At 44.0% G+C, this 25,165-nt stretch overlaps 2 protein-coding genes across 2 annotated transcripts; both read left to right on the top strand.

Annotated features, from left to right (window-relative positions):
- Positions 1–16,838: 16,838 nt before the first annotated feature.
- On the top strand, positions 16,839–19,119 carry LOC130712755 (uncharacterized). The gene is made up of 3 exons (XM_057562573.1): positions 16,839–17,979; positions 18,456–18,577; positions 18,877–19,119. The coding sequence occupies exons 1-3, from the start codon at positions 16,839–16,841 to the stop codon at positions 19,117–19,119; spliced, it is 1,506 nt and encodes a 501-aa protein (XP_057418556.1).
- Positions 19,120–24,010: 4,891 nt separating this feature from the next.
- Positions 24,011–25,141, top strand: LOC130712754 (uncharacterized). The gene has a single exon (XM_057562572.1). It carries the CDS (start codon positions 24,011–24,013, stop codon positions 25,139–25,141), a length of 1,131 nt encoding a protein of 376 aa, XP_057418555.1.
- Positions 25,142–25,165: the final 24 nt, after the last annotated feature.

Raw genomic sequence — 25,165 nt, 5'->3', positions numbered from 1 at the left:
GTGCTTTTCCTATCATCAGCACTTCCTGCCCAATCTGCATCACAATATCCTACCGAAGAGGAGTTAGTGTCATGAGTATAAAGAATACCATAGTCACTTGTACCATTAATGTACTTGATAATCCTCTTCACTTGCAGCAGATGACTTGTCTTGGGTGCAGCTTGGTACCTTGCACACACACCAACAGCAAACATGATATCTAGCTTGCTAGCTGTGAGACACAGTAAGCTTCCAATCATACTCATGTACAAGCTTTGATCAACATCCTCTCCTTTGTCATCCTTGGTTAGTTTGACATGAGTTGCAGCTGGAGTTCTTTTGTGACCTGAGTTCTCAAGACCAAATTTCTTAACAATGCCTTTGGCATATTTACTCTGAGTGATGAACATAGAATCCTCCATTTGTTTGACTTGCAGACCTAAGAAATAGTTCAGTTCACCAACTAAACTCGTCTCAAACTCAGATTTCATTTGTTGAACAAAATGCTCCACCCTCGTGTTCGATATTCCTCCAAAAACTATATCATCCACATAAATCTGTGCAATCATGAGCTTTCCTTTATCATTCTTCACAAATAGAGTCTTATCAATTCCTCCTTTGCAATAGCCATTGCTGACAAGAAATTCAGTGAGCCTCACATACCAAGCCCTTGGTGCTTGTTTCAAACCATACAATGCCTTCCTGAACTTGTATACATTATCAGGAAAATTGTAAGACCCAAGTTTTTAAGCTTAGAATAAGTGGAAGAGATTTCCATTTACGATTAGGCTTGATGTATCGCGAAGGAAAAACCTGAACAAGAGTTTATCGGATGAAATAAATTTATGAAGGAGAAAGTTCAGGAAAAGTCTAAGGATTGTATCCGAATCGATAAAAGGTATAGCACGATCGATTCGCTTAAACCTAGGACAAGAACCTTAGGAAAAGAATAAGTTCCACCCTTGGAACACTGTAGGAATTTATTCCAAAAATCTTCAGAGAAATGTTAAAACTTCTCTTATTTCATATATAACCATCGTTTCGAGGCGAAACTCTAGGATCTATGAACGTCCGATTCCAATCATCAGATGTTTGCCGAAACCGAAACCCTGGTATTTCAAAACCCTAGAATCACCCGACAATGAAGACTTTTTCTATTCGGAGCTTCAAATGAAGATTCCACACGCGTACACCCATTTCTCTTGATGATTTCAATCTTTCTTCAGAAGGAAGTTTTCTCTTCCGACATCCACTGCAAAAAGTAACTTATCGGGTAAAATAGTTTTACACCGACTTTGTATTAGTCACCTAAAATACAAGGAAACCTCTTCTTAGTTTTGAAATTATGTCGCCAAAACCTATCTTAGAATTCACGGAGAACGAAGCCGGAAAAATCTGAATCGCGAAACTTTCATTTTCCCGCGTTTTTCCATCCTCTATATAGCAAGCCTCGAAAACCAAAAATCATGCTGATATGTCTTTGAAGAATTAGAAGATTCAGCGGGGTGAATATCGTGTCTAAAATACGTTGGAGTCAGTAGGAAGAAATCGGAATCACTCTTATATTTTTATCTAAACTCTATGAGTTAAATCCTCCGATATCTAAACTAATCTGTACCGGTTTACAAAATATCTTCTCAAAATATCTTTGATAAATATCTATTCATCCTTATCCCTCCACCAATCCGTTCTTATCTCTCCCTCTCTTCATTCCAATCTTCTTTTTCTTCATTCTGCAGCAAACTTCCCTTTCATTATTCTCTCTAATTCTTTTCTTCTTCTATATATATTATGTCCCTTCTCCTTTCCTTTCTACTTCTTCTTCTGCTTATTTTCCAAAAGCTGCAGCAAACACCACCACCAACATATATCAATTTTATCTCCATTATTTTCTTTTTCCAACGTGCACCCACCAGCGCCCATTCCTTCTTTCTTCCTCCTTGTGCAGCCCCCACACCACCATGGTACCTCTCACTCACGTCCCCTTCTCCCTCTCCACGAGATGCCACCGCTGGCCACCATCACCATTTCTTCTTCCTCTCACCATGGACGAACCACCATGGCAGCACCCCAACCATCATCTTCTTCTCCATTCACTTGCAGCAGCTACACAACTCCATCCCCATCACCAAGCTTCTTATCTTCCACCATGAAACAACCATGGAAGCCAACCACCTCCACGGCCACTCCTCTTTTCTCATGGCCGAGTGCCACAACCACCACGAGACCACCACTCCTCCTCCTCATGACCGTAACAACCATGAGGAATCCAGCCTCCACCGTCCCTCCTTCTCCTTCACGCACAAGCCACAAAGAAGCCATCACAAAGCTTCTTCTTATTTTCTCCAAGGAACCACCACCATGGATCATTTTCCTCCACCCAAAACAAAACACCAGCCATCACCACAAGCTTCTTTCTCCATGGCCAAAAGCACCACAACCATCTCCATGGAAGCAGCGAAGACAACGTGAAACAGAACCAACGACGCCGTCGACATCGCAAAACTTCAACCTTCGATTCCGGTGTGCTCGGACCTCCGTTCACAGCGAGGTTAGTATCGTTGGAACCCTTGCGGTGTCCACAACAAAACCCATATTCCGGATCGTCGTTCCGTCGTCGTCGACCGCCGCCGCTGCCGCCTTCGGGAGCTCTTTCCGGTCAACTCCGGCGACCGATGGAAAAACAGAGGATACTGCTACGATCCTTGCCGTGAGGAGAGCAAAACCCTATCTTCAATTTCGTATTTGGGTCATTTTATTCGACGACCCCGACAACCACCGTCGACCTTCGGCTGAACTTTCTGGGCAAACCGTCGACTCTTTGGGGAAACGGACAGCGCCGTTGAGTTTCTGGCCGCGAAAGGATGAAGGAACAACCTTCCTTTATGTCTCTGGCGACAGTTCCTCCGTCAACCCCGTGAGCCGCAACTTTCTCTGGTGACTCTTCGCCGACAAGTTTCAGAAACTTGATTTTCGTACGATGAACGGAAGCACCCTGCATCGAAGCTACACAATGGAAGGAATCGAGGCGACGCAGGCAAACAAAGATGTAATCGGATCGGAGTTGCACCTTAGTATGGAAATTGGCCAAGGTGAGGGCTTCTCACTGAATACTAGCTAATGCTTTAGGTGTCGACGAATTCGACTTGATTTATTGTTTATGCACTTATTTGTGTTTGACTGAGAAATGTTTTCTGAGGCTACGGCTGACAATTGATAATCATTTATCGCTTGAATTGCTTTTGAGTTTGAATCACATGCTATGTGCTAAATGGTTAATCTAGGATGTGTGATATCTGCCCTATATGCTAAGTGTTATGTGGTTAACTTAGGTTGTGTTGATATATGAGCTATGATTGTTGGATTGTGCTAATTTAACTATGCTATTACACTAATACTTGTGATACTGATGAGTGAGAATAAGGGGCAGGTCATGCCGATTTTATTTTGAGAGTTTGAGAAAGTTTGACGGGACGAACGGAGTTCGGGCCTTGTTATTGTTTTAGTGGATCGAGACATTCTCTGGGATTTACTTGGGATTATGGGATCATTGAAACTCGTAGGAAATACGATAAGACTAAAAGGAAACTATTTTTACAAGGAAAATTCATAAGATATTAAACAACCTCTAAACCTTTAAATAATGATAACAATCTCGGATGCAAGCTTAGGATCAAATCTTAGTTTTGGAAAATGAGAAGTGTCGTCGAGTCCAAGTGTTGAGATATCGATAAGGTTTGAGTATGTTGGTACTCTGGCGCTCTGGGAGCGGTCGTGTTAATGGGCTATCCGAGAGATAAGCCGGGAAATTGATAGTTTCCGAGTATGTCGATACTCTTTGCTCGCTAAGCAGTTTTTGACCATCGGATGGAGATGTGTCGGATGATTTGGAGATCATCATGAGATACAGTTATGCCTTCGGGTACAGTTTATGCCTTCGGGTACAGTTTATGCCTTCGGGTACAGTTTATGCCTTCGGGTACAGTTTATGCCTTCGGGTACAGTTATGCCTTCGGGTACAGTTTATGCCTTCGGGTACAGTTTATGCCTTCGGGGGGAACTAGGTTTGAGATGCCGGAACCGGAGCGCATCGCGGTCGCGAGAGGAGGACGGATTGTGTACATAGACTAGGTCGTTCTGAATTTCGAATTCGGACGACGATCATGGGATTAGTGTAGGAGTAGAGTCTTAGCTCTGGACGTTATTGCTTTCTTTGGGGACAGGGTAGTTTCCCGCCTATAGCTTTTTGTGTGATTCCTCTACGGGGATTGCAGAGAGTTGGTTGGGCTAGGAGGTCTTGTTTCAGGCCGTTGGGCCAACTTATTCTCATTTTTGAGGGATAGTGTTGCGGACACTTGACCTTTCTTTTGGATTGTACCTCTTGCCTTCGGGCGTTCCTTTCAGTCTTGATTCTAGTATTATCAAAGAAAAATATATTCACGTTTTTCCGCATTAGTTTCTTTTTGGTTACTAAAGTGACGCCACCGAAATCGGGGTGTTACAAAAATGAGGGTCAATGAACCATTTAGGCTGCTCAACATAAACTTCCTCATTCAAGTACCCATTTAGAAAAGCACTCTTTACATCCATCTAGTATAATCTGAATTTCTTCAAACAAGCCACTCCCAACAAAAGTCTAATAGATTCCAATCTGGACACTGGAGCAAACGTTTCATCAAAATCAACTCCTTCTATTTGAGTATAGCCTTGAGCAATTAATCTTGCTTTATTTCTGGTGACAACCCCATGTTCATCAAACTTGTTTTTGAAGATCCACTTAGTGCCAATTATGTTTGCATCCTCAAGCCTTGGCACCAAATCCCAGACTTCATTTCTCTTGAACTGCTCCACTTCTTCTTCCATTGCACTAATCCAATATTCATCAGCCAATGCTTCATTAACATTCTTAGGTTCCAACTTGCATATGAAGCAAGCATGAGCAATAAGATTTCTAGACCTGGTTGTTTCACCTTCATGAAGATCACCAATAATATTTTCCTGTGGATGTATCTTCTGAATTCTGATTGAAGGACCTTTATTTGAATTTTCCAACTTTTCTTCCTCCTCAGTTGCACTTGCCTCAGGTACGTTGTTCAGGTCATATGCTAGAGCATCTGCATTTCCAGTAACCTCATCATCTTCAACTAAAATGTTTTCCTTCATCTCATTTGGTACATCATCAACAATCACATTGAATGATTCCATCATGGTCTGTGCGAATGTTATTCACACTATAGGCTCCGCTGTTTGTTGAATATCCCATGAATAATCCCACATCACTCTTAGGGTCAATCTTTCTTCTTTGCTCTCGATCTACAAGAATATAGCATTTACTCCAAAAAATATGAAAATATTTCACTATAGGCTTCCTTCCCTTCCACAACTCATACTGAGTAAAGGATGTTCCTGCTCTAATAGTAACTTTGTTATGTATGTAGCAGGCAATATTCATGGCTTCACCCCAAAACTGATAAGGAATCTTCTTAGCATGTAGCATGACTCTCGCTGATTCCTGTAGAGTTCTATTCTTCCTCTCAACAACACCATTTTGTTGAGGTGTGATAGGTGCAGAGAACTCATAACTTATTCCTTCTAATCCACATAACACAGAGAACTTGGAGTTCTCAAACTCCTTCCCATGATCACTCCTGAATCTCACAATGATACTGCTCTTTTCATTCTGAAGTTTCAAGCAGAGATTCTTGAAAATATCAAATGTCTCTGACTTTTCTCTAATGAAGTCCACCCAAGTGTACCTGGAAAAATCATCGACACACACAAATAAATACCTCTTTCCTCCCAGACTTTCAACCTGAATAGGGCCCATGAGATCCATGTGCAAGAGTTCAAGGACCTTTGTTTTAGTCTGATGCTGGAGCTTCTTGTGCGACATCTTGGTTTGTTTTCCTATCTGGCATTCTCCACACATTCTTCCATCACAAAGTCTGAATAGGGCCCATGAGATCCATGTGCAAGAGTTCAAGGACCTTTGTTGTAGTCTGATGCTGGAGCTTCTTGTGCGACATCTTGGTTTATTTTCCTATGTGGCATTCTCCACACATTCTTCCATCACCAAGTTTTAACTTAGGCAGACCTCTGATTGCTTCTTCAGTGATGATCTTCTGCATGCTCTTGAGGTTACGATGACCCAGTTTCTGATGCCAGAGGTTTATCTCATCTTCCTTTGATAATAAGCACCTTGAAAAGTGAGACTTCTCCTTTGAGGTCCACATATAGCAATTATCCTTGGATCTAAATCCTCTCATTACTACCTCCTGATCATCCTTAGTAACAACACATTCTGTTTTGCTAAACTTTACATCAAGTCCTTTATCACAGAGTTGGCTTATACTGATAAGATTTCTTGTTAGCCCTTTCACAAGCAACACATCAGTCAGATCAGGGGATCCAGAACCTACAAGTTTTCCAATTCCTTTGATCTTCCCTTTGGCTCCATCTCCAAAAGTAACAAAGCTAATGGAGTGTCCTCTTATATTTTCCAAATAGCTCTTGTCTCCTGTCATATGTCTTAAACAACCACTATCAAAATACCAATCTTACCTTGATGAGGTTCTAAAGGAAGTGTGAGCAATCAGACTTGAGACTTCACCTTTAGGTTTCCATTTTCTTTTTACTTGAGAGTTCTCAGAGCTCTTAGGCTGACTTGATATCTGAGGATAACCATACAACTTGAAACAATAAGGCATTATATGACCATTTCTTCCACCACAATGACATCTCCAAGGGGCACTTCTGACACTTTTGTACTGTGAAGTCACATGTCGAGGCACATGCTGAGACATCTGTCCAACCAACAGACTGTTAATTGGTTTCTTTAATTCTGATTGCTTTGCAACAGCTACAAAATCCTTTGGAACCTTCAGTCCTTCCTTTTTTGTAGTCTTGTAGTCAAAGCCAATACCCTTTAACCTTCTCCCCTATTTTCTTGTTTCCTTGAGGATTTCATCAAGCTTATCTGATCCGTTGTTCAACATCCTAAGAGATTTATGTGTGGCTTCAAGCTTGTATTTCAAAGAAGTAACTTCCTCCTGCAATTCTGCATTAACACCCATTAAGTTTACCTTTTCTAGAGTATCAATGTCTTCAAGTTTTGATTTCCATTCATCAAGTTCTTCCTTCAGTTTCCTACTGATTTCACATAACTTCTCCTTTTGAGTAGTCAGCTGCTCTATCTCACTTTCTTGGTCTTTCATAAGCTTACATGCTTCCTTCCACATGCTATGCAACAGCTTGTAAGTCTCAGCCAGCTCTTCATCAGTTATGTCCTCATCACTGGAGTCAGGTCCATCAATCATTCCAGAGAAAGCAGTAGCTTTGTTTGCAGAGACCCCATCTTCCACATCAGTGTCTTCATCTGACCAGGTTACCATCATGCCTTTCTTATGCTTTTTAATATAGGTAGCACATTCAGTTCTTATGTTACCATATCCTTCACATTCATGACATTGCACTCATATATTCTGACCAGATTTATCATCATCTTTGGCCTTCCTCTGAAAATTAGAAGATCTAGCATTGTCGAACCTCATGTCCTGTACATTAGACTTTGACCTTTTATCAATCTTTCTTAGGGCTCTGTTAAACTTCCTTCCAAGAAGAGCTAGGGCTTCAGAAAGGTTTTCACCTTCACACTCAATATCATCATCCTCATTAGTGTTTGACACAAAAGCTATGCTCTTATTCTTCTTCTCAGTCTTGTCAAAAGTTAACTCATAAGTTTGCAAGGAACCAATAAGTTCATCAACCTTCATGTTTCCAATGTCCTGAGCTTCCTCAATTGCAGTGACTTTCATGGCAAACTTCTTGGGCAAAGATCTCAGGATTTCCCTCACAAGCTTCTCATCTGACATAGGTTCTCCCAAGGCAAAAGATGACTTGCCAAGTCACGTACACACATATGAAATTCTGAAATTGTATCCTCTTCAGTCATCTTCATATTTTCAAACTGAGTGGTAATCATTTGAAGTCTGGACATCCTTACTCTGGTAGTTCCTTCATGAGTAGTTTTCAGAATATCCCAGGCTACCTTCGCAAAAGTGCACATGTTGATGAGTCTAAACATGTTCTTGTCAACACCATTGAAGATGGCATTCAAGGCATTAGAGTTTCTTAGAGCAGCTTCATCTTCTTCCTTTGTCCACTCTTCCTCAGGTTTCTCAGTAGCCACAGTAGAGCTTCCTTCAATCTGTTCCTTGGTAGGATGCTTCCATCCTTTGACAATAGCTTTCCAAGCCTTGCTGCCAATTGACTTGAGAAAAGGAGTCATGCGAACTTTCCAATAGTTATAGTTAGTACCATCCAGAATGGGTGGCCTATTGACTGATCCTCCCTCCTTGTTATCCATGAGAACTGAATCTATCGCCTTGGACCTCATCCAACCAGAACAGGGTGCTTGCTCTGATGCCAGTTGAAATTGTAGTTCCCGTATGTAGATGTTCTACGCGATGCTTAAGCAATTGCTTTAACAATCGTATAACAGTAAAGAGTAGAAGCATAAAATAAACAAGACACAACACCAAAGTTGTTAACCTAGTTCGGTGGAACTTCACCTACATTTGGAGGGTTTGCACCCAAAGAAAGGAAATCCAATATCTCAAGATTCAGGAACTACAGACAATCATGAACCCACAACTCATAGTTCTCTTCCTAAACTACCCAGTGTATTTTTACTTAGTATATCGACCTAAGTATTAGAGCCCCTCTCACTTTCTCTCTACCACTGCCATAGTGATTGGTAAGAACAACAACAAGTTGAGTTTTAACACTGAAGGACACATAACTCAACCTTGCCTTATAGAATCAATGAGAAAGGTTAGTTCACAACAAACACAAGGACTAGCACAAAAATAACAACCCTAAAACACTTGATCGATTTCGCTCAATAGCTTTAGTAGTCTTCACGTTTTAGGTCTTCACATACATATACTTCAGCAACCACACTAGGGTTTTCCAAAGCTGAAGTAGTAGTCCAGCAGCAACAAATCAGAACGCAATCTTCCATAAATGTTGATTGCGTCACAAGTCAATCATCATTATCACAATAGGAATCAATCTTCAATCAGAGATTGTTCTAACAATTAAACCAGCCCACAATAAACAATTATAAATCAGCTACCTAAACCGTAAGTAACCACAATAAAATCTTCACAAGATTTCCAGGGCACACATAAGCCCTCCAAGTCATGGACTGATATCCTGTGCTACACAATGCCAGATGTCATAGCATCTGCTTTGACATCAGGTTATTTTGGACAAAATGCAAGACAACCAAAAGTAACAACACTTACCCTGGGAGAGAGTTCTCTGGATCACTGCACGATTAAGCCCTGGTTTCGCGGTACTGGCCAACTTTGTTAGGACGTTAGCGCGTTCGTTCTGGGCCCGGGGGACGTGTCGGAACTCTACTTTGTTGAAAGATGCAACTAACTTCTTCAGGTGGGTTAGGTATTTCTCTATTATTGGGTCCTTTTCTTGAGCTTCTCCGTTGGCCTGAGTCACAGCAGACGAGGAGCTCTTTGGCCCCTAGATCTTGAGCAGTAAGCAATCCTGCAATGCACGCTTCATAGTCGGCCTGGTTGTTGGTGATTGGGAAACTGAAACGGAGCGATTGTTCAACGATCATTACTGTGTTGCTCTGGAAAACTATACCCGCTACGCCCCGTTTTTGTCATTGGAACCGTCCACATGGACAGTCCATATGACCTCTTGAGGGGAGTCTCCTTCGTCAGTCATCTCTACTAAGAAATCTGCCAAGACTTGGGCTTTGATAGCATGGCGGGGTTCATAGCGGATATCATGCTTCGAATGTTCAATCGACTACCCCACCATGCAACCAGCGAGATCTGGTTTATGGAGAACTTGTCAGACTAGTTAATTGGTCCGGACGATGATTGTGTGGGCCTGAAAATACCTTCTTAATCTTCGGGTCGTAGTGAGAAGGGTGAGGGCCACCTCTTCCAACATCTGGTACCTTACTTCCGCTCCTTTGAGAGCCCGACTGACGAAGTAGACTGGTTCTTGTTGGCCGGCTTCTTCTCATACCAGGACAGAGCTTACTGCTTTCTCTCTGACGACTAAGTATAGATATAGAGTGTCATTCAATTTTTGGCTGGAGAGGATCGGAGGGGTGTCGAGGGCCTCCTTCAGTTTAAGGAACGATGCTTCGGCCTCTTCTGTCCATTCAAAGTTGTTACCTTTTCGTAACAAGGCGTGACTTTGGCAGGAAACGACCAATAGCTGCCAGTCTTCCTACTAGCTATTGGACTTCCTTCACTTTTCGTGGGCTTCTCATGTTCTTGATAGCTTCGCACTTGTCCGGGTTTAACTCTATCCCGTTTTTTGTGAGCATGTAGCCTAGGAACTTCCCGCTCCGCACACCGAACATGCACTTCTGAGGGTTAAGTCTCATGTTGTGCTTGTGGAGTTGCTCGAAGACGACTACCAAATATTCCGCGTGATCTCCTCCCTTGGGCTGTTTTCACGATGATGTCGTCTATATAAACCTCCACTGATTAGCCCATGAGGTTGACAAAGATTTTGGTCATCATATGTTGATAAGTAGCGACTGCGTTCTTGAGCCCGAAGGGTAGCTGGTGTAGCAGTACGTCCCACAATCGCTAACGAAAGCGGTTTTCTCCGCGTCTCCTCTAAACATGGGAATTTGATTATAGCTTGAGTACGCGTCCATCAGCGACAGGTACTCGTACCCCGACGAGTTATCCACTAGGGCATCAATACAAGCAAGTGGGAAAGGGACTTCTGCACAAGCTTTGTTCAGATCTGTGTAGTCGACACACATGCGCCATTTGCCATTCGCTTTTGTCACCAGGACCACGTTGGACAACCAAGTGGTATACTTAATTTCACGGATTATTCTTGCTTCCAGGAGCTCCCGAGTCTGCTGTTTTATCACTTCATGCTTCTCGACGCTCATTTGTCTCTTTTTCTAAGAGACCGACTTATGTTTGGGGTCGATATTCAGTCGATGGCAGCAGAAAGAGGGGTCTATGCCAAGCATATCTGACGCTAACCAAGCGAAGAGGTTCTTGTTGTTTCTCGGTAATTTCTCCATTCGAATTGTGAGATCGGTCGGTAGTTCTCGTGCGATCTTGGTGGTCTGTTCCGGTTGGGGGCCTACTTGTAAGGGTCTGGTCTCTCTGTTAGGGTGGAGTCGTCCATCCTCTCTGGACAGATTGACCCTGGGGTCCAGATCGGTCATGAAGGTCCCGTAATCGCAGCTGCTCTCCATTTTCTTTCTCTTCTCTCTTCTCGTTCCTTTCTGGCCAGTCGGTAGCTTGAGGTATAACACCCCCTCGCCATGGCCAGGTTGTCGCGTACTGCGATAACCCTACCGGCCTAGGGGTACTTCAGCATAAGGTGATGAGTGGAGGCTGGGTCTCCCCAAGATTGCATTGTAAGCCGTCAGACAGTCCACAACTAGGAAACGAGTCTTGACCGTCCTGCAAATATTAGGGTCTCCCAAAGACAAACAAGTATCGAAATAGCCTAGAGGGAGGACTCTGTCCCCCGTGAACCCGACAAGGTCATGATCGTAGGGGATTAGGTCTTTCACAGATAAACATAATGTCAGCAGAGCTACCTGTATCGACCAGCGTTCGACCATGATCGGGTTGTCTTCCTCGCTCGTATCGGTGCCGTAGTCGTCCTTCGAGAAACCAACAATCAGACTCTTCCTGGAGGGTTCGAGGCGTCCTGGCCTTGGTCTTCCTTCTAAGTCCATAATGACTCTAGTGCTTCTCTTTCTGTTGTTCGCACTGCGCCCTCCAGCGGCGAATCCTTGTGCAATAGAGCCCAACTTTATGATATTCCTTCCGTGGTGCCTCCTGATTTCTCTCTGGAGGTGGTGCTCCGGACTCCTCCTCCGTTCGGGGCTTCTTCTCCGCTCGGCACTGCGCCTTCGATCGTCCCGACAGGGCGAGTCGCGTCGGGGGCTTCTCCTGGTAAGGGGTCGTCCTCGGTACCTTGGGGGAGTTGGTGTTCCCCTGAAACTAGGTGACCTAGGTCGGGGGAGATCGCCAGAAGATAGGGATACATACTTCGACAATCTTCCCGCGCGGATTAGCGCTTCTACCTTGTCTTTCAGATTTAGGCACTCGTCCGTGGTGTGGCCCGGGCCATTGTGGAATTCACAAAATCGTTTGGAGTCCAATTTATCTCCCTTTGTCAGCAACAGTGGAGGCCTATCCCTAAGGTCTGTGATTGCCTTTTCCCTGAGGATTCAGGAAAGGGGAGAGTTCAGTGGAGCGTAGTTGTCGTACCTTTTCCTTCTCGGTTTTCTTTCTTGTTTCTTGTTGGTTCTTTTTCCGACTCTCTCGGTTTCGAGGCTGGTCAGAAACATCCTTCTCTCTTTCAAGAGCCTTCAGTTGATTTTCCCGGTTCGACTCTTTAAGGGTTGTCGCGTCCTCCATGTTTATGCACTTCTCTGCCCGGACTTGGAACTCCTTAAAGGTTTTAGCTTTCTTCCCGTCAAGGGAGGTGAAGAAAGGTCTAGGTTTTAGGGCAGCGCGTGCCAGAACCAGTCGCACTTGGTGCCCGCCTCCTTGTTGAAACGGTTGAGGAAACATTTCAAGGATTTCTTCTCTCCCTCCTTGATCAGCGTCAGGGTTTCTTATGATTTTGGGATTGTTTTAACTGAAGAGAATTGGGTGTTGAAACTCGTCATCACTTCGTCCCAACTTCGTAGTGAGCCGTTTGGCAAATTTTGGAACCAATTCATTGGACCAATGCCCAGACTCAATGGGAAGCAACGACAATAAATTGGGTCGGTAGCTCCTAAGTACTGCATGGCTCCTATGAAAAAGTTGAGATGCTCTTGGGAATCCGTGTCTCCCTCGTAAAGTTTCAACTTGGGCCTAGACCAGCCCGAGGGAAAAGGGTACATCATGATCTCTGGTGCTAACGGTCCCACCATGGGTAAGAGGAGTCCAACCAGAGCTCTGTCCATCCTGACGACGTCACGCACGGAAGGGTCACGACGGAAGGGTCACGACGAAAGGGTCACGACGGCGGTCTGTCCATCCTGGTTGGGCTCGTCTGCCTGGTATAGCTTCGTCCGATGGAAGGGTCACGACGGCGGTCTTGAGCGTTCGTTGGCTGGTTGATCTACGACCACGCCTTGGTGTTGGGGTTGGTGTGGAAGTGACCGTTGTGCCTCGTCGTGCATTTTTCCTTGAGATTGTTGTCTTGATCTCTCTGGTCGCCCCTCCAGCTGCTGTAGGCGTCTCCGGAGATATTGGATCTCGGCTTCGTCGTCCTGAGCCTGGTTCTGGTTAGCCTGGTCAGCATTGTGGGTTCTATCTTGCTCCATGGCTCTTACCCGGGCTTTGAGGCGAGTCAGGGCTTCGTTTGCTGCTTTAGGGGCTTTAGTATGCTGCTTCGGGGAGTGGTGGCGAGAGGGGAGGAGTGGGAGGAGTTGCTCTGACGGGGGAGTCTTCTCGTGCAGGTCTGCTCTCGTCAATAGTCTCTACGTGACCCTCGGGGGTGTTGACACGTCGAGATGACAGGCGCGTTTCAACCATGATGTTGTAGTTCTTCAAGGACACGTGGTGCTGGGAAAAGTTCTACCGGTTCCCACAGACGGCGTCAATCGATCGGGGAGAATCCAACCAAACCTACCCAGGAGGGGGTAGCGGAAGATAGGGATGATAGAAGTCTAAGTGCTAGAGCGAAGATGGGGTCGTGCGAGTGGTGTTTGAAGCTCTAGCGGGGGATGAGGTCCTCCAATGATCGACAAGCCCAGAGGGGGATCCTGCAAAAGCTCTCTGATGCCTAAGTTAGTCTCAGGGTTTATAGCATATCACGTGTAAAGTGTTGAATAGAATGACTTACCTTCTCTCTACTGGTAAGGGTTCCTCTTATACGAGTGAGGTCTGAGGCTCTATGACATGGGACAATCTCTCATCCGTTGGATTTCTCTTTGTTCCTGTCAATCTAGAAGATTCAGCGGTCCAGAGAACCTCGTAACTATAGGCTAGGTCTTGAGCCTTGGACCTAAAGTCCGGAGATGTGACGGATGGACCAGGGATGTTACACTCTGAGGTGACTGGAAGCTTACCCTATTTTGGGACAAAGTCACTGGTATTCAGTCCAGGCCCATTGCAGGTCGTTCCCTCGTTCGTAAGTGACGTTCGGCTCACCATTCCATTAACCGGGTCGGGCCTCGCCCTTTCGGGCGGTCGTACCGTAGATGGTCGGACCTCGCCCTTTCGCGTGGTCGTACCGTAGATGGTCGGGCCTCGCCCTTTTGCGTGGTCGTACCGTATATGATCGGACCGCCCTTGTCGAGGTGATCGTACTGTTGGTGGTCGGACCGTCATTTGTGTACGGGTGGGTGATCGACCGTTTTACTGGCTCCCATAACAGTTTCTGTCTTTGTAATGTAAGCTTGCCACGTGTGGTCGGACTCACCTAACACCTAACAGTATTTTCAACGGAGCTCCGTCATTAAGCGAGGACAAGGACTAATTCCAAACTTGATGTAATTGTTACAAAATAATTTGATGATTTTAGATAAATAACATCCACAGTATTTTCTTTTTATAAAGGAGGAAGAAGAAATAATTATTGCTTAGGTGCAAAATAAACTAATGAAAACCGCTTATTTCGTCTTTATAAAAACCACAGTATTTCAATTCTTTATATGTTTTTTACTAGTGAAAACTGCTTATTTCGTCTTAGTATTCTTGGGAAATCAAAGTACTACAAAATTGAACTTTTATCTTCTAGATAGTACGAAGTTCTCAAATGATCGATCTTTTTATCCTTTAGTATTAGAATTAAATACAATAGCATGTAGGGACTCTAAGTTGATGAACTATATACGAAAGAGTTCTAGGAGTGCTCTGTGCTCATCGAGCACTGATTCAAGTGTAAAAATAAGAACGGAAAATAAGTTGTCATGTGACAATTTGTAAGATCGTATTGAATTATTGATTTAGAAACAAGAACAAACAACAACTTCAAGTAAATTTTATCCCTTGTCGAAAATAAAAGAGAATGAAATTACATTAATAAGTAAAAGATGCAAAGAAATTAGTAATTTAACACTCTTGGAAGCCATCTTTCATCAATAATGACTTACTCAGACCTCATTTTTTCCCTACTTCATTTTCACCTTGTTTACGGTGATATTTGGTAAACAAACATTCTCCAAATTCGACTGGAAAAAGTTTAAGAGTTCTAAGAGTCAGGGTTCTTTTGGGAAAACGTCTTGCCAAAGTGCTGTGTGAATTTGAACTTTTCGACAATCGAATGTCAAAGGCTGGTTTTGTGATCTAAAACAAACAATTAAAAGTACTGGAAATCGAATTGCATTAAACAAAAGAGAAATTGCATAAAGTAAGTCGAAAACTGGAAATTACATCAAATGGGATAAAATCGACAGGAAATCAAATGAACATAACAACAAGTTTGAAAACGCTAAGTGCAAGAATCTTAAACGGCTGGTTCTGCAGCGTACTCCTTCATGATCACGTTAGGCTCTTTGAGTCTCTTTGATGCGGACATATGAGCTTTTTAGTGAGTTTTTGGGAGTTGAGTTGGAACCCCTTCTTCTGCATAATCTTCTTCTATTTATAGTGCTCCAATGTTTCGCGTGTCCTTCGCACGTCCTTGGCGGTTTTTTCCTCTTGCTTGGTGAGTTAGTGGGCTTGGCTCCTCCACGATCTCTTGCTTGTACCGGAAACTTCATGCGTAGTGGGGCGGGTGGTGCCTCCTAACTGTTTGCTTGCCACGTGGGTGGCCATCGTGGGGAGAAACGCATGATTCCCTAACTGATTCTGTTATGGCATACTTACAGATTAAACGCACGTGCCAAATTTGCCCGCTTTAATAGCAACTGCCTTCAATGTTACATTCGTCGAAATTTTTCATCCGCTTAACTTATACTTTTCCTGATCTTCCTGGACCCATATTTCGACAAGCTTATGTTGACGAGTTTTGGGCCAACAGATGCCCCCCAAAAATGTTGGTCTTCGACTACCATACCTTGGAGAAACCAAGCATTTTTTGAGTCTGAAACTTTGGATAAATCTAAATTTTATGGAAAGCCAAACATCTTGTAATCCTACTCGCCCATTTTCAGGTCCAATCAAAAGTCATAGCGTCTAACTTTTCTGCTGACGGCTTTAGCCGTTTTCACTAGAGTTATGATTACTCTTTTTGCCTACAAACTAGGGGGCAGCAGTTTTAATAATAAAATAATCGTTAGGACTCCAAAATTTTATACGGTATGGCTTCCCCGCGTCTATAAATACACCATTGATGCTTCTTACAAGCTTTACGCTCACCAGACTCTCAAAATTCTTATGAAATCTTCTGCAAACATCTTCTTCTTCATTTCCTCTAGGGAACCTTTCAACCATTTTCCATGGCTTCTGACTCCGGCAACGCTATTCCGATGGCGACTGAACTCAAGATGAATGAGGCCAAGCGTGTACCCATTCCAAACCCACCAAATGAAGCTGAGAAAAGAGCTATCTGGAAGTCTCAGGTACTCATTCCTTTCTCTGTTAATGGAACTTTACGCGCCATTTTAGGACCTTTGAAAAAGGTAAAGGCAGATAGACCTAATAGCCTTCCTGACAAGTATGAGACATTTCACCCTAGTATTCGAGGAGAAGAACTTATTTTAGCATTTCGGTCCTCCTACCGTATGCCCTTTCTGAGTGACCCTAAAAGAGCTTTTCGATCTGCCCCTCCCAATCCAACCGCCAACAAGGGAGATTATCTCAAATGGCTTGATAGGGTAGAGGCTTGCGAAGCTCAACATTGGAAAGACACTGGGATTTTTGAGATCACCTATTTCGTACAACCCAGCTATGCTTCTGAGTTCGTTCTATTTCTGGGAGAGATCTACCAATTGCTTCCATGTTCCCTTTGGAATGATCACCCCAACCCTTCTCAACGTTGCTGCAATTGCTAGTCTCTGGCCTATGGGAGATGACAATCACTCTACTGCTGTCCCAACTGCACCAATTGTGATCTCAACAGAGAATGTGTCTTTTAGTCGATTTATCGAATACCACTATGTCGAAGAAGGTGAGGTGTCTGACGCAGAACATGCCGCTTTCCTTTTATATTGGCTTTCTGCTTACGTCTTTTGCACCAAGTCTTTGAGAATTCCGGCCAAACTTCTTCCCTTGGCCAACCTGCTTCATGAGGGTCGAAAGATCGCTATGGCCAAGCTTGTTCTTGGAAACCTCTACCAAATGATCAATGACGCTGTGGCGGATATTCGAAATCCCAAATTTGCTTCTCTTAACGCAGCTGGCCCCTTATGGTTGGTCCAACTCTGGCTAAATGCTGCTTTCGAATCGTTTCTCTCAGCTAAAAGGACTCCTCCTGCAGTTTCCAACACGAGGATTGATGCCCATCGACTTGAGACGTTAACTCCGCCTTATGATGCTTCTCACTTTGAAGCGGATTTTAGGAAGTACTTTGCCATGTTTCTCGAACTAAAGCATTACCGATCTAGCTTTGCCCCATACAGCAAGCCAACCTATGGCCCTCGATGGCTGAGAAACTCATATCCTAACCTTCCCAATTCAGAAGCACTCTCTCCCCACCACCTTGAGCTCTGGCAAACCATCCTGTCTCCTCGAGTTTTGACTATTGGTTTTGCCAGCAGTGATCATACTTTGTGCGGTTATAACCCTCAGTTGGTTTCTCGACAATTTGGGCTAAGCCAAGACTTGCCTAATACTTTGTTTGACAACACCCTTGTTCTTTATCCTTGTACCATTACTAAGACCAGTATTTTCGACAGCACCGTTCATCATTACAACAAAAAGCTGCTTGATCTTAGTCCCTTCTCTTTCATTCCTTCATACTATGTCACCAAATCATTCAAAACATGGTGGTCTGCATATTGGACTGAAATTTCAATGTCGCTTGTGAATTCCCTTCAATGCATGACAAATGCTTTTCCTGTGCAAGACTCGGCTTCCAAGAAAACCAGATGTATGCACCTGGCCGAAATCGACGCTTTTCATAAATTCTTTGGTGTAGTATATTTTCCAGGTCCTCGCCTTCGATAAACTGTTGCTAAAGCAGCCCAGGTTCTTAGGCAGAAGTGAGAATCTAAAGCCAAGAAATCTCGGCTGGTCATTCCTCCTGAGGAAGATGGTCTCTCCTTTGTTATTCAAAAAACCGGCTTTAAATTCCCGCCTTTGCCTACCTGTAAGTATGCTCTAGCCTTCTCAATGTTTCTCCCTAAGTGGGTTGATCACGTCAGTATCAAGAACATATATAATGAGGCATTAGCTCCTCGAAAGCGAGTGACTTAGACCAAATACTACATGTGGAATTTTCCTTTACACGTGTCAGTCGAAATCTTGAACCACATATTGCTAAACACGCGTATTGGTCAAGGTAAATATTTCCACTTGGCCTATATTACGCCATTTGCCTTTTAACTTTTCTTCATAATTTTACAGCTGAAGCCATTCCTCGACCGCCTCCCCAAGCTTCTCCTCAAGATCCGCATGCTACCATCGAGATTGATGATGACGATGATGATGATGGGGTTGCTCTGGCGGAAAAGCTTGCTGTGACCAAGGTACCTTTGAGCTGAAATCTACTTTTCTTTCTAGGCACGTTGACCGTACTAATCTTTTGCCTTGTTTCAGAGTCGAAAAAGGGGAGCCACTCCTGCTACTTCGGCGAGTTAGAAAAGGGCCAAGGGGGCCGGTGGCTCAACTGTGAGCAAACCTTCTCCAGCCAAATCTGCTAGCCATCCTGAGGCGGTTGAAGGGGGTGATAGTTTGGCCGTTGACAAGGTTTGAGTTGCTCATGTCGATATCCTTTGTGCCTGTCTTGATTATTGAATTTCCTACTGAAACTTTGCTCTTCACCTAGGTCGAAGTTCAAGAACATTCTGCTTCCAGTCCCCCGCCTCATGAGAACCCTCCTGTTTCTGATTCTACCCAGTCCAAACGCAAACGTGGCGAGAAGACGCCGGTCGAGAAAGCTTCAAAGAAGACATCCAGAACCAAATCAGGTCGCAAGTCTGGTAGTCGATCTTCCCCGCCTTCCAAGAGTTCAGCTGATTCCAGTCCTCTTAAGAGGTCTGCTAACAAGATAACCATTCGTTGGTCATAGTTTGTTTTAATGTTTTTTTTTTCTTTTTTGCCTCCTCAAGGACTTTTAATTTTCTTCTTCATAGGGTTGGCATGTCTAAAATGGCTGTGCCCCGAGCCAATTTATTACCTCCTAAATCTCCACCAGTTGTTTTGTCAAGTCCCTTGAGCAGTTTGGAATCCTCGAGCTCGAGTTTAGACTCTAGCGAGCTAGACCCTGTGTGGGACAAGTTGACATTTTATTTTAATTCAAAACCAATTGCTTGGCAACATCCTGGCTGTGAACCTTATTATACTAAAGAATGTCGAGATAATTTTTCTAATTGTCCTCCTCCACAGGATGCTCCAGGCATTGCCTTACCTGTTCGTGAACACAGTGTGCCTCATGTCGAAGTCCAACGTGATGGAGATGAAGTGCCCCCAGTCACTCAGTCTGAACGAGTCTTTTCAGTGCGCTTTGTCCTCACTTGCGCACTTCTTGGGAAAACTTCCTAGGAGGTCACGCATCCCAATATTGCTCCAAGTCAAGCACACTTAACTATGGAGTTTTTATGAGTTGGGCTCCCGAAAAGAAGATGCATCTTGTTGTTATGAGTAGTACCAATCAAATCATTTATGCCTTCCTCAACAGTATAGTCCCATACCTATACAGTCTCGGAATACCTCTTGTTCGGGTGCGAGATCGGTTCATTCATGTGCCCTCCGCCTAGAAGCCTGCCAGGAGGCGCTCCTTGTTCGTGCCTCCTTGCACCGGCGATCACTCCCCGCCCTCGTCGGCCCCGGGTGTCACATAATGCCCCCTCCTAAGTCTCCTGTTGTTGCTGGTGCTGAGGCCCAAAACTCGACTCAGGCTTCCCCTCTTCCCAAGGTTCAACAAGACTCTCGAATAGCTCTGCTTTCTCCGCAAGCCAAAGGAGGTTCAGCTTCTTCGAGGACTACAACCTTGTCCCATGCTTCTAGTGAAAAGCTAGATGCTCTTTTTGCTAAGGACCCTCTTGCTGCCATCCAAGGTTTCCTCGACGGTACTTTGGACCTTGATTCTCCACCACCCCAGGTCGACGTTGCTGAGACTGCTGAGTCCCGTGGAGTGGCCAGTGCTGATCAGATCAACGAGAACTTGGCCAAGCTGAAGATCCTGATCTTTGCTGAAGGTTTTCTTGGTCGAGTTCAGGCTGACCCTCAGGCTAGCCATGATGTTAAGGAGCTACTTACCTTCCTCATTGGCCAATGACTCGACCATGCTCAGGTTGTTGCCCTTGTCGAGTTCCAAACCTTCCTGGTTGACCTCTTAGCTGTCTTTGATCAAGCCAAGAATGTGGGCCAAGTCATAAAGACCAAGGAGGCGCAAGTTGGTTCTGGCACAAGCCGGGTCTCGACTATGAAAGATGAAGTTCTTAAACTGACTGACAGGAAGACCTTGATAGCCTCTGATTTAGCAAGTATCGACAATCGGCTCGATGAGCTTCAAAGAGAGATGGCTAAGCTGGAAAAGGAGAGGGCAACCTTGGTTGAAGAAGGCCCTGTTGTGAACACCCGCTTGGTTGCCCTTGCTGATGAGTGCAAGAAGTTGATGCTGTCGACATTCAAACTCTCCAAGGATATCGAAGTTGACACTCTTGCTAAGCAGAGTTTGGAAGTCAAAATTGCTGCTGCCGATGGCCAACTTGCTATCTTCAAGTCGAAGATTTAGGCTTTTCGCCCATCTTTCTCTTGTTTTCTCGGCTTCTTATGACTATGACTCTGAATGGCCTTTGTTGCCGATTTCTGTAATGTTGACTTTAAATGCTTTTTCGACTATGGCTTCGTATTTGAATTTGCATGGAGTTCGACATGTGTTGTCAAGTGATATCAATTTATGTCTTTATTGTCGAATTAATGTATGTTGCCAAATAATTCCTATTGCGCCTTTTGTAAGACCCGGTTCTAGGGCATACTATTTTAATAATAATATTAAATAATATTATGTGAATTGCTTGTGTTATATGTGATATTATGCCTTTTAAAAAGGTGATTAATTGTTAGAAGCAATATTAAGTCCTAGAAACCTCTAGACGTTGATGAGGGCGACGATATGAGCATTTTGACTATAATATTGCTAGGGTTCGGCGACAGCGACATTTAGGTCAAAATCGACCCGACAGCAGCGATGAGTTGGCAAATCGAGTCGACGAGGACGATTTCGTGGGCCGCACCTTATGGGGAGGTGCTGGGCATGATTTTAAGAATATTCTAGGAGAGAATATTCCTTGGTTTTATTTTTGAAGGTTTTATTTAAATAAAATGGGGTTTTATTTAAATAAAATGCATTTAAATAATTTTAACCTATGGTTTAATATCAAAATTAATTCTGAAAATATTTTTGAGGCATCATGGAGCTGGTGCACGAATTTTTGGAGCCAAAAATTATTGATGATGATTTTTGATTTTAAAATTGAAGTTTTGATGCATTTAGGAGGGAAATGGTGCATTTAATGCATTAATTATTTTGAGGTTTTTATTTAAATTATTATTTTAAAATTTTTTGGTGAAAATCTGAGCATGGAGAATGTGTGGTCGGCCAAGACTTGTTGAGGAAGGAAAAAGAAGACTTTTGCAAAAATTTCCTTTTCTAGCTAGGTTTTATGATGGAGAGAAATTAGGGATTTGATTCTTTGATTTTTTATTTTATGGGGGATTGATTTCTAAATTTTTAAAACTTTCAAGGATCTCTCCAAATCTGATTTAAAACTCTTGGGACTCAGATTTTATTACTTTAAATAATTAGGGATTTAAATGCTAATTTTTTTGGGGTTTAATCTAGGAAATAAACCTAAATTTGAGGGCTAAATGTGGGGAGTTTGGAAAGTTCTAGAAACCCTAGAATGGGCTGAAGGAGGTGCGGCTATGGGCCTCACTTGGGGAGGAAGAAAAGCAATTAATGCTTTGCTCTCACCTCTCACTATAAATAGAGAGCTCCTCCTCCTCATTTTTCACAACAAGCTCACTTGCTCTCCTCTCTCCCTGGCCGTGAGCTCTCTCCCTCTCTTGCCTTCTTTTATTATTTTTTTTTATTGCTTTAGTTTCTAAGCCTTGAGCAAGGCCATTCTCAATATGCTCTGTGGTTGCAGCTTAAGCTGATCTGCCAAAAACCAGAAGAGAGTGATCTTGATCGGGTTGCTCAGGAATGTTTATGTTTTTGGGGATTTTCTTAAGAAATTCATGATGTTCTTATAACGTTCTTATGATCTTCAAACAATTATTTTAGAAACGAGGTTTTGATCTTATGAAAGAGAAAGTTTTGATTTTTTGAGGTTTTTAAGATAGTATTTTTGAAACGACGGGGAAGGGATATATTATCGCTAAACGACTACTAATTCGTACGGTTACTCTGTCCACATGACTAGGAAGTTCGGAGCGAGCGTGACCCCGCCAAATCCAAAGTCGTAGGACGTGTTCTGCTGTGACTAAGGTAAGGGCACTTCGGCCTCGGCCTAGATAAATTGTTTGTGATTGTGATTGTTAGCAAGCATGATGCTAGGACTATTGATGATGTATGTGCTAGACATGCTATATGATGATGCAATAAATGCTAGCTAGTGTAATTATGAACATGCCTATATGCCTAGGGTGTTAGCTATATTTATTGCTATGCATGCAAGTTATTATGCGATGATATGTTGTTCATAAGAGATGAACGTGATGGGCTTAGGGCCTAGTGATGATGACTGACTTGCATGTCATGCATTTGTGGGCCATGTGACCTGGACTGGGCTTGGTTGGCCACGGCTGGTGACCTGGAATGGGCTAGTCAGTGGTGACGTTTAGGGGATGGACCTGAACAAAGGACGAACGTGAAACGGCAGTGCGTTGGAGAGGTCCAACCCCGATCGTGGAGTCGTGTTCGTCCTGCCTTTCCATGAGGGATTGGCTTATGGATATCCAAAGCGTCTGCATGCATGTGCACGAGCATTGACTAACAATAAACTATGAGATAGTTCCCTATACTTGTGAAACTTAGAATTGAGATAGTTCCCTATACTTGTGAACCTTTGAACTTAATATAGTTCCCATATTTGTGAATGGTAGCATAGTGAAGAACTCGTGGTTGATAGGGTAGTATACCCTACTTTTGTGCGTGTTAGAAGTTGACCCTTGCTTGTTTGCTTGTTTGCTGTTTGTTGTTTGGGGCGCTTAACGCCTAGACAACAAGCATGCGTGTGATCAGTCGAGATGCGACCCTATCTCTGCTTAATGTGGACGACGGCAAGGCTCGAGACATCGACTGCGCGACTTATGGTTCAGCTATGGGATTGGCGAGAGCAGAGGATGCGAGACGATATGATGCGAGCGCCGGAGGAGGCCTTGGAGGTCATGCGACCTATGAGTCGGGTATTGAGGGTGATAATTGAGTTTGTACTTGGGGGTGGGCTGAGTTTGTTTATAGGGTTCGAACCGAACCTAGAGACCTTCTTGTGGTGTTGGCTCGGGGGCGGTCGAACACTAGTTTAATCATTATGTTGTAATTTGAAAGAATCATTGTACGCTTCCAAAGCTTTTATTAATAAAATGAATTATTCAGCCTATTTCTCATGTTACTATTTTTTATTGGTAAGCAATGTTATTGAAAAGTTTTATTTCAACGAAAATTTACACACGTTTTTGGAAAAAGGTTACTAAAGTGACCCTCGAGAAATCGGGGCATTACATTGTGGTATCAGAGCTTTGGTTGAGAAAACCAGAGCTTTGGGTTAGTGGTCCCTAGGAGTTGAGTCCAAGAGAGTTGGGTAGAACTTGTTTGCTAAGATGGTTGATTGACTTGTGAGATTGTCTGGAGCGTCATTGCTGTGATGCTCAACCCTTGGAGTCCTTAGACTCTAAGACTCTTGTTTGAAGTGAAGTTTGAATTTTGATGGTAAACTTGTGCAGGTTGAAAGATGCCTCCACGACAAGACCCATCTAACGAACAATTGGCTCAAGCCATGGCTCAGCTGGCCCAGTTGGTGGCACAACAAGCTGCTGCAAGTGCCGCCAACAATGCTGCTCAAGCTCAGCGAGAGGCTGAAGAGCATACTCGGAGGACTCAGCAACAAGCTCAGGAGCTAGCTCAGGCTCAGACTAGGGGGTTGAATGACTTCAAACGCCAGGACCCGCCGAGGTTCAGTGGTGAGTCGGATCCGGAAAAGGCTGACCTTTGGATCCAGGAACTTGAGAAAATCTTTGGAGTGCTGCAGACCCCTGATGACACTAAGGTGGTGCTAGCTACGTACATGCTGCTGGGTGACGCCGAGTACTGGTGGAGGAGCGCCAGGCAGATTTTGGAAGCAAGCAATGTGGAGATTACCTGGACTTCTTTCAAGAGGGCATTCCTCGACAAGTATTTCCTAGAGACCGCAAGAGAAGATAAGGAAACACAATTTCTGAAGCTCCACCAATGGAGCATGTCTGTCGGAGAATATGAAGCCAAGATGGAGGCGTTATCAAAGCATTTCCGATTCTTCCAGCTGCAAGTGGACGAACCCTATCTGTGCAACCGCTTTATGTTGGGGCTTCGGTTTGACATTGAGGAAGCTGTGAGGCCCCTGGGTATTCGGCAATTCCAAGTGCTAGTCGAGAAGGCCCGAGAAGTTGAGGCTATGAAGAACCGCCGAGGAAGTAGGCAAGGAAGACCAATCAGGCCAAGCCATCAAGATTATGAGGGGCATGGTAAAGGGAAACAACCTCAGAAGAAGCCTTATGACTACCAGCTATGCAACAATCGAGTTATGGGTCAGAACACACCCAATGAGACAACCCATGAAGGTCAAGGTAACCAAGCCCAAGGGAAGGACGTGACTTGCTTCAAGTGTGGAAAAGTGGGTCACTATGCTAATGTCTGCAAGGAAGACCCTAGAGTGTGCTTTAACTGCAATAAGCAAGGACACGTGGCAAGGGATTGCAAGGCACCAAAGGTTGAAGCGGGAGCAACCTTGAATGCCGCAGGAGGAAGGCGTCCGGTAACAACAGGACGAGTGTACACCCTGAACGCTGGGGAAGTTGAGAACACCAGGGAGCTAGCTCGGGAATAGGCTAGTTCTGTTAGTGACCTTGTC

This window comes from Lotus japonicus, chromosome 4 (genome assembly GCF_012489685.1).
Source record: "Lotus japonicus ecotype B-129 chromosome 4, LjGifu_v1.2".
Lineage (NCBI taxonomy): Eukaryota > Viridiplantae > Streptophyta > Magnoliopsida > Fabales > Fabaceae > Lotus > Lotus japonicus.
This window is presented reverse-complemented; position numbering and strand designations above follow the sequence as displayed.

Coding starts and splice junctions, on each gene's coding strand:
- LOC130712755 (XM_057562573.1), top strand. CDS start 16,839: ATGCTTCTGAGTTCGTTCTATTTCTGGGAGAGATCTACCAATTGCTTC. Junction 17,980..18,455: donor GGCTTCCAAGAAAACCAGAT/GTATGCACCTGG, acceptor ATAATTTTACAG/CTGAAGCCATTCCTCGACCG. Junction 18,578..18,876: donor AAAAGCTTGCTGTGACCAAG/GTACCTTTGAGC, acceptor CTCTTCACCTAG/GTCGAAGTTCAAGAACATTC.
- LOC130712754 (XM_057562572.1), top strand. CDS start 24,011: ATGCCTCCACGACAAGACCCATCTAACGAACAATTGGCTCAAGCCATG.